This window comes from Cibotium barometz, chromosome 17 (assembly GCF_041138505.1).
Source record: "Cibotium barometz isolate CiBa-2024 chromosome 17, ASM4113850v1, whole genome shotgun sequence".
Classification (NCBI taxonomy): Eukaryota; Viridiplantae; Streptophyta; class Polypodiopsida; order Cyatheales; family Cibotiaceae; genus Cibotium; species Cibotium barometz.
In genome coordinates, this window is record NC_141062.1 from 4551514 (window position 1) to 4561657 (window position 10144).

Genomic DNA, 10144 nt, shown 5'->3' on the forward strand with positions numbered 1-10144 from the left:
TACGCTCTGTTTTGCCCATCAGACTACGGATGATAAGAGCAATTCCCATTCAAAGTAACTTCCTCGTTGTAAACCATTCAAAATAAAGTAGGAAAACATGGCATTATAATAGCAGAAACCAGGGATTCATCAGCGCCCCGACAAACCCACATCTGCATATGGAATAATCGACGTCCCGAGTTACCCATATCAACATAGAGAGTCATCAGCGTCTCGATGAGTCACATATGTCCATCCGTAAACAATCAGGTTTGTTGAAATATACAAGTGAATAGGGTGTGTGTGGGAACAAGCTCTTGGATAGAGGCTGTAAAAGAGGAGATGTAATTGTGAAAGAACCTGTGAAAAGGTTAGAAGAATCTACTGGAAGAGAATAATGGGTAGCATGAGGGAATTTAGGAGTGTGGAGATATTCTGGGAAAAGAGAAGAGGTGGAGAGAATCAGGCAAAAGGTGGAGATATTCTGGGAGTGAATCATGGAGAAATCAATGGGATTTGATGCTTGATGTAAACTCTATAAATTGAGGCATAGCCCTAATGAGAATTTGTTGGTTTTTGAGTATCCATGCCTACATTAATCTATTTGCTAATTATTCACTAATTACGTCTTAATTATTTTTTATCTTTTTGTTAATCATGTTGATTCTAGTGTTTGATCCACCATAGCTCATCATTTTGCTCAAATTTCAACATGGTATCAGAGCTATGCCTAGAATCAATTAGATTTATGAGCCCATTAGTTAATTAATTAGGATTAGTAGATAATTAGTAAAAAATCAAATTTTTAGTGAGTTTTCACTTCTCCCCTTCACCCCCAGCTAGTGGAGGATCTCTAGCACCTTGCACACATAGAATTAGGGCATAAGCTTCTAACACAAGCTAGCTAACCCATAGGAGCTCCAGCCCATCGAATCAGAAGCGCAAACCGCCCACAGAAGCTCCCGATTTTTGCTGATTAAAAAGCTACGTTTTTTTGAGATGATTTGGTGATTTCTACTTCCACAGATCAAAGGTCTCTAATTCCTCTTAGCCCAAGGGGTAATCAAGCATGCTCTACAAGCTGGTGAAGACAGAATTGAGTTTCATCAAGTCTACATTGAGATCCAAGCTCTTCATCAAATCTGCAGGTGACTTTGGTAAAACAGAGATTAAGCTTTCAATATTTGGTCAAATCTTGTGTTTCTTGGCTTAATCCTCTACTAGACTCATTGCTATTGATGACTTTGAAAGCATTTGAGCTCATTTGAAGTCTAAGTCACCAGATCTGGACTCCCCGCATACTCTGTTTTCTGCACACAAAACAGAGCATTAATTTGCTAATCAGTGATTAATCAGTGCTAATCACTGTATTTTGGTGCAATTGAGGGTTCAAATTAACCATTAGATATCTGATACAGATCCCTATAACTTCAGATTGCAAATCGGAGTTGGTTTGATACTCCAACCATCCCGTACAAATTGGTTACCCTTGATTTAATGTAATATCTGGTAAAATTGTGCTGATAAATTTGTGAAAATCATCATTTGGCATTCAAACCTTGGTTAATGCCTGTAAATCTCACTCAAATTCAAGATTATTCACAGCCAGAGTTGCATTTGGAATGTGCATGAGAATGAATGCTATACGCATTATGTATTGGGCACATTTTGTCAGTGTAAAAATGGGAACAGACACTGCCCTTGTCCACATTAAGGCAAGAGGTAAGACCTCCCGCATAAATTTGGGTTTGCATTGCATAATGATACAAAATAAACATAAAAAGCCCAAAGGAACTGTCAGCAAAACATTGAAACATGTTGCTCACATGGAGCAAAAAGACCTGACGGACGAGCTCATGGCCCCAACCATGAAAGAAGAAGAATATCTCTTCCCAAGAAGAGGATCCACACCAAGAAGAAAAGCTGAAGGAAGACATGGACACGAGAAGAGAAGCTGCCACAAGAAGAGAAGCTGCCTCGAGAAGACTGAAAGAAGAGACGAACGCGTGGAGAGATGCTGCCACGAGAAGAAGACTGAAGAAAAGAGAAGATGTGAGGCTCCAAAGAGTGAGGAGCCATGTGAAAATATCTGAGAGAGAGAGAGAGAGAGAGCCCACAACCCAATGTAACCTGCCCCAATAAAGTAAAACCACCTCTGAGCCACCGATGATGTAGGCCACATGGTAGATGTATGTGTGAGCACTTTAGTCAAGGTCGCGGGCACTTATAGTAGCCTTGGACACATAGAGAGAGAGAGTGTCAAGGACTATGGAGTTTAGGGACTTGAGGCACTGGTCGCGGACTGTCAAGTAAGAAAGAAACTTGATACAAGGTCCAGGTGTGCTGAGATAACTTGAGGGGAGGAGTAGACACTGGTCGCGGACTATCAAGTAAAGGGGAGGCAAACTTGGTATAAGGTCTAGGTGTACTAGGATTATTCACTTGAGGGGAGGTGTTGAAATATACAAGTGAATAGGGTGTGTGTGGGAACAAGCTCTTGGATAGAGGCTGTAAAAGAGGAGATGTAATTGTGAAAGAACCTGTGAAAAGGTTAGAAGAATCTACTGGGAGAGAATAATGGATAGCATGAGGGAATTTAGGAGTGTGGAGATATTCTGGGAGATATTCTGGGAAAAGAGAAGAGGTGGAGAGAATCAGGCAAAAGGTGGAGATATTCTGGGAGTGAATCATGGAGAAATCAATGGGATTTGATGCTTGATGTAAACTCTATAAATTGAGGCATAGCCCTAATGAGAATTTGCTGGTTTTTGAGTATCCATGCCTACATTAATCTATTTGCTAATTATTCACTAATTACGTCTTAATTATTTCTTAATCACTTTGTTAATCATGTTGATTCTAGTGTTTGATCCACCATAGCTCATCATTTTGCTCAAATTTCAACAAGGTTGACTATATAAATCACCTAAAGTACGGAACTAGAGAAACAAATGCCAACAAAGGAACAATCCAAATTTCCTTATCCGAACACAACAAGATAAACTTGTTTCAATTCTAAAGAAAGAGATTTCAACAAGTGAAAATGCCGACGAGATTACCCTCATCAAAATATGCACGCTATAGATAAAAGAAGTTTATCTAGAGAATGCCCACACTATAACTTCTAGTGAATTTAGAAAATGAGATTGTCTTTGAATGTTGAGGTCAACATGCTAAGTGATGTAAACAAAGCAACAATCTTGAGCCCAAATTATCCCATAAGATAATATATGTGAGGGATCACTAGCGTCCCATACCACCATGATACCACCCATACATACCTTAATAATTTGAAACTCTCTAGTATACCGTCTAGGAAATATGAATAAAATCCTATATAAAAGGAATAAGATGGCCTTATTCAGACTTTCACATACTAAACCTGTCTCTATATACTTGAGACTACATCAAGGAATAACTCCTTCTGAGTACATCATTAGAAAAGAAATTGAATTATTGGCGCCTTTCTAATGATAACTACCCAAAACACAATAAAGTTAGGATAGAAAAATAACTCACCTAGATATATAAGCAACTAGGTATTCGAGTTGGAATATATACAAGAGTATAAGAAATATACTCCAAAATTATGTGCAAAAAACGAAGGCAAATGCTACCTTCAAAGCACATGTAATTATTCAAAAGATTAAAAGATCCTTATAAAACCATGGATAAAAGCATAGAAGCTCCTTAAATCCACAAAGACCATAGTTGATCATAAAAATCAATGCATACCATCTAATGGACATTAATCATGCCAAAAGAAGCATTAAAATTGGTGGCCAACTCATCAATCCCCGGAGTATATGAACATTGTGTTGTTCAAGCAAAACTCCAAAGTAAGTAAGTGAAACACATGTGTGTAGCACTCAATAAAAAACCCCTCGACACAAGTGATCTAGGCAGAACCTCATGAGTCCATATAAAACTTGGAAAACATCCAATAAAATCCACCAAAACAAACCACAAAACATCCAATAAAATCCACCAAAACAAACTGATCAACTAACCCATGATAGAATTTGTCCTAGGCTTAAGAAATTAACCACAAACCACACTTAAACAAGTGTAAAATAAGTTATCATGGAAAAGTGTCAAAGGTGAAACACACTTTGAATGCAAATTATAGCCATCAAAAGACATGTCCAAAAAGAATGACTAAACAATGGTAAAAAATCACGAGTACATCGTTTAGAATTAATCCAAACATAAATATCCATTAATACGAGGTATAATCATATTAATAATATGCGAATAACTCGCATCTATCTAATGTTAGCACGAGAAAACGTACTTCAACATTAAATAACCCTCAAAAATATTAAATTCTCGAGAAAAAAAATTATCATGATTTTTTTCTAATTTTTCTTAATTTTCTAGGACCTAAAAATATAATAATTTTGAATTCCACCAAACCTATCTTATGGCATTCCAAACCTATATTTTTTCAAAAAAAAATTTAGCAATTAAATTTGCCAAAATACCATTGATATTTTAAAAATACCAATTTTTAAGATTTCTAAAAATAATTTCTAGAAATTTCCTAATTTTTCTTGAGAATCTCATCGTTGATGAAATTTCCAATTCCACTCAACAATTCTCAAATCCAATGAAAATTTATAATTTTAATGGATTTTTTAATTTTTTGGGTCAAAAAATATATTTTTAATAGAATTTGAATGGTCACGGGCGCTCAAATGGACACACCACATGCCAAACACCAACCCCACACACTCTCTCTCTCTCTTTATGTATGTGTGTGTTGTGTGTGTGTGTGTGTGTGAATGTGATATGTAGATTTATGTTTCCTTAATTATTTTGTTTTGCAGAGTATATTTGAAGTCAATGACAAATTCTTGCAGCGGTATAAAAGGGAGTACTGTGGCCACCAAGACGCAGCTCTCTCTCACTACCTACCGAAATTGTCTAAGGCAAAGATGATAATTTACCATAATGCCATGAGCCAAGAAGGGAGAGTTGTAAATTTTTTATTTACTCCTAAAAGTTTTGAAAAGATTATTTTGATAGAGAAGTCTACTGCCTTAGAAATTTTTGGATGCTACCCTGGTTATGCCAGCAACAATCGAAGGGGTTACTTTCATACATATGCTACAGTAGCATTGTCTCTAGGCATAGAGAACCCAGAGGAACTAGAAGAGTATAGCAAACACTATTTGCTAAGGTATAAACGAAAGCCAGAACCACAGGAATTGCAAGTCATTAGAATGGAAAGATACATTGTAAAAGACTTATGTGTTACATCTATCTGTCCAACGATGATTAATAAAAATCTTTTATTCTCTCCATTTGTTTTGTGCTTGTATAGCATCTGAGTTTTCAAATGTTTTGAAACACTTCAATCTCTTTCTTTCCATATGTCTGAGTGCTTGCATCAGTTTGGATGACCTCAAGGTTTCTTTTTTGTGTAGTTGTTGTAGTATCCTTCTATAGAACCATCGGAACACTTCTTGTAGGTTGTTTGCCTTACTTTTTCCACCACCATGTTGTGTGTGCCTGAAATATGCATTTCAAGCCATATAGTGTGATTTCTCGAGCCCTTGTGTGTTCCAAATGCTAGGATCTCCGTGCTTGTTGATAAAGTAAGGCATGCGGTTGTAGAGAATATGCTGTGCATAAGAAAACATACAATGTAAGCTAGTATCGAGGGCTAGGAAACAATAGTAAGCTAGAAACATACCATGTAGTGTGTAATGTTGTTGTCAGTCCAAGCAGCTCTGAATGCTTTTTTGAACGCTTGTAAGTTGTCTTGAAAGATCTTTTTGTCTTGCTGGGAGTAGTTGACTTTCTCACACATTTGGAACAGAGTATCAATTGAACACCAAACATCTGCTTTGATATTCTTTGCAGCACCTTCATGGACTTTCACTGCATTATGAAGTTTTTTCCACTGTTGGTATTCAATTCCGCTTATATAGGTTGTTGTATATTGCTTTCCTAACTTTGTAGGTTTGTGTTGCTGATTATTCATTGGCTTGGAAAGAAATCTTCTTGCCTTAACACCTCCAATAGAGGGCTTCATTGGAACTTCCTTTTCATTTGATGACTTTTTAGTGTCTTTCAGAATCTTGACATTACCTCCATGTAGTCCAATTTCTGATACCACCTTCTCCAATGCACAGATGGCTTCTTTCCTCTCTGTTACATTCATTATCTTCCAAGTAAAGCCAATGCGGAGATATACTAGTTTCTCTATGATACGACACAAAGCATGAAGCATGCATATATGCACATTGGAAAGAGGAATCTCAAACACTGGTTTAAAGTTCCCATCCAAAACTTGTTTGTTCGGTGGTCGTCTCTCCACCACTTAGAGTCCATTACCCTTGCGGAGTCCATGCAGTAAAGGCATGGAGACTTTGCATTGGACCCTTTTCTGCAATTAAATAAGCACTTGAGAGTCTTCAAGTCACCCCACAAGATGCCATTGGACTTGAAAGTCTCCCCTTTTCTCTACATGGAGCATCCTAGTTGTATTCATCTGTTCTTTGAAAGTCTCCCCTTTTCTCTACATGGAGCATCCTAGTTGTATTCATCTGTTCTTTGATGAGATTGGGGATATGTGTCTGATGAAATGCCCAAAACAAGGATTCATGGTCCTCTTTCTTGACCTCAAATGAACCTAGCCACCAGATATTCGTCTCGAACTACACACTAAAATACTTTGGATCATCCCTATTGCAATTACAAAGAGCCCTATTCATAAGTGTTATTGTGACCCTTTCCATATTTTTCTCCTTGATAATCTCCCACTCATCAAGCTTGATGACAAACTGAAGTACACCTCCTATCTCCTCAAATGTAATATCATAGAACTCCACCATTCTCTTTTGCAAGAGCTCCAAGTCCATGAATATATTGTTATGTTCATTATAGAATATGCTGCCACCTTCTCCCTTAAATTCTCCAACAATGTGGCATGAGTGACCAACATAGTGACGATGTTCTATGTTTAATTCCTCCCTATGTCTCCAAACTTTTGTAGGTGTTGGAAGTAGCTTTGCTTTAATGCCTTTGGCCTCAAGGAGTGATGACACTAACATCTGGATGGCACTATGACCCTTACGCGACTGACTCCACTTGAATCCATGGCGGATTGAATATCCGCAGCTGAAATTATATTATTGGTTACAAATTCATCCACTATATCTCATTGAACCACCTTGAACTTCTTCTCTTTTATCATTTCTCTTGCCATTCTTGATGTCACGAATGGTTTTAGTTGCTTTTCTGGATTAAGATTGGGATTGATATTCTCTTTGTCAGGATGTATGACAACCCTACAAATACAACACTACTCATTACTAACATAGAGAACATGTAAATCACAAAGAAGCCTAGCAAATAAAATAATATTAACTGCTAACATAAAAGACATGTGAATGGGAATGCATTGAGTGCAATCTTAACTTATGACTTGGATTCTCTTCTTCAGGCCTCCAGAACCGAGCCTCAAGTTCTCGACGTTTTTGAGCTTTCTTTTCCGTATGCGCGGTCCAATGATTGTGTCTTTTTCTCTATATTTGTGGAGGTCACTTCTTAGTCTGTTGATTTGACATTCTTGTTCTTCCAATCTAACTTTCTATGTTTTGCATTCACCAGGCAAGCCAAGAAGCTCATTTGCTGAGTGTTGTGAATAATGCCTCTCTCTTTCTTGCATGTAAGAAATTGACTTGCAATATCTTAGTAAGCCTTTGGTGCCATCACCTGCAAAACGTAAGAGAGTTGTGGGATTTGAAACGGGAGGACGTGAAGTAGTACGAGGGTCAATAGGATAGATAAAGCCATCACACCAAAGGTCTATTTGCTTCCTCGATAACCTCATATGATCTTTAACATCTGATGAGAGCAATAGTTGTCCACTTTTGCGTTTTTGAATGGGCGCATACGCACTATCTAGATCAATGTGCAGATGGTACTTTCTCTTAATACTTTCATGATTAGACTCTTTAATAGAATGATTGTATACATGGTTGTTCTCCATTGGAGTGTTCTAGGAATGAGTAAGTATACTGTATGAGGTAGAGTGAAAGAATATGATTGGCTGTGGTGAGAGAAGGCTTTTATTTGTCTTTTTTGAAATTGGAGATGAAAGTTCTAATTCCCTCCAAACTATCTTCCGTGTTATAATATCCTTTTGAACTAACTTTATTCTTGTAGTTTCGAATGTATCATTTCAAAGAAGGTTCCAAAGAGAAAATTTACCTCTTTGGCTCAGAGATTACACTTTTATGACTTTTACATTCTCGTTATTTTAACATTTCAAGATTCTTTCTAGAGAGAGAAAATAAGAATCGACGATTTTCTTACAAGGCCCTACGAATGACCTCCAAAATGTCCTATTATGCAGATGAAGATATCATGCTCCAACAGCTTATCAAAGACTGCTTGTGCATCTATAATGCCTGCACAACTATCATATGTATAAATTGGAGTGGTAATCACAGATGGAATTTGGTTGAACCAAGAAGAAACCATTCCAAGCCTTCAATTGTACTACAGGCTTGCAGAATGCACACAAGTGTAACATCATCATCCAAACCCATGCACTGCTTTCGCATATGTCTATACAACCCTAAAGCTTGTTCTGCTTGGCTTTTTTCAGCACATGCGGAGAGCATGGCATTCCACAATATACGATGCTCTGATGGGACAATGCACTAAACACTAATACAAGCGCACACTTGCCGTACATACGCACAAGCGTGCTGCCAACAAGCACATCCAATGTAAATCCTTCTTCCTTCTCTACTAAGGCACAACGGGCCTGAAGAGTCAAACATGAGTGTTTGTTAATTTTGGCCAATGCCTTGCTCCTGCATCTGTCCATAGACCTGTAAAGCCTTGTCTGCTTTGCACTACTCGACATAGGCTGCGAGCATTGTTGTCCATGACATGACGTTGGAATGAGACAACTCGATAACCACCCCCTCTGCTCCCAAAACACTCCCATACTTGCCATACATCGTTATGAGGGCTGATCCAACAACCTCTGACTCGAATCTAGCAGCTTTAATGCAGGAATGCCTCTGCTTGCGTGTAGATAGGGATGCTTGGCTGATGCAAGACTTCAAAACTGCCACAAAGGTTAGCATATCTGGGATCATACCTTCGTGCAGCAATGAGAATGCGGTGAATAGCTTGGGGGCATTCTGAAGGCTTCCACATCTGCCATACATGTTCACCAGTGTATTGCAAACAAAGAGATTACTTTCCAACCCTTCTTTGGCAATTTGAGCATGAATTTCTTGTCCCTTGGCTGTGGCTTCTATGTAGGCACAAGCTTTCAAGCTGCAACCAGTAGGAGATATGCCCTCATGTTGCATCTGATCAAAACACTTGAGTGCCTCCTCATTACCCCCGTGTTCGACATAACCTATGCTTAGGGCTGTCCATGAGACTTCTTGCCACATTTGTTCCAAAGAGTTTAGAGCTTCTGCACCAAGTCCATGCTTGGTATTCCCTGAGATCCACGTAGTCCATGAAGCTACAGCTTGAATTGGCTGCTCATCAAACAATTCAGATCCAGGAGTGAGCCACATTTGGCATACATGCCCATCAAAGCACTGCCAATAAAAGGATCTATCTCAAATCCCTTCTTGGCAATTATAGCATCAAGCTCTTGGGCCTTATGAATGATGCCCATGCCACCACAAGCTTGCAGACTGCAACCAACCGTGTCTGGCTCTGGATGCATCCTCTCGCATTGAGCTTGTTTTCCAAGCAATCCAATGCTTCCTTATTGAGCCCATCATTAGCATATTTAGAGATCAGAGAGTTCTAGGAGACTACATTCTAGACTAACAGTTTATCAACCACATCTTATGTTGCTACAAGTAACCCACATCTGAGGAGAATCTTCTAATCAGTTGACACCAGATCATCCTGACTATCTACCCCATGAGAGAAATCCCATGAAGGATTAGAGGCATCCAAGGGCACCACCTAGCTCTTCCGGCCTTTCTGGTCGTTCCATGCTCCCGCAAACCTCATCATAACCATCCCATCACCATGGCTAGAAATACCATCTAGATCATCCGTGACATTCTCTAGGCTCTTGTAAACCACTTTGCTCCTCCACAACCTCACTCTTGTCCTCATGCATCTAAGTGTCCTAGTGATGGTCCTCCATGTTCTCCTACCTATC

The 10144-nt window shown here is 38.7% G+C and overlaps 1 protein-coding gene across 1 annotated transcript; it reads right to left on the reverse strand.

Moving 5' to 3' along the window:
* Window positions 1–8855: 8855 nt before the first annotated feature.
* On the reverse strand, window positions 8856–9694 carry LOC147629607 (pentatricopeptide repeat-containing protein At1g03540-like). Its single transcript, XM_086811923.1, has 2 exons — window positions 9674–9694; window positions 8856–9563 (listed from the first exon to the last, which is right to left on the reverse strand). Exons 1-2 carry the CDS (start codon window positions 9692–9694, stop codon window positions 8856–8858), a joined length of 729 nt encoding a protein of 242 aa, XP_086668049.1.
* Window positions 9695–10144: the final 450 nt, after the last annotated feature.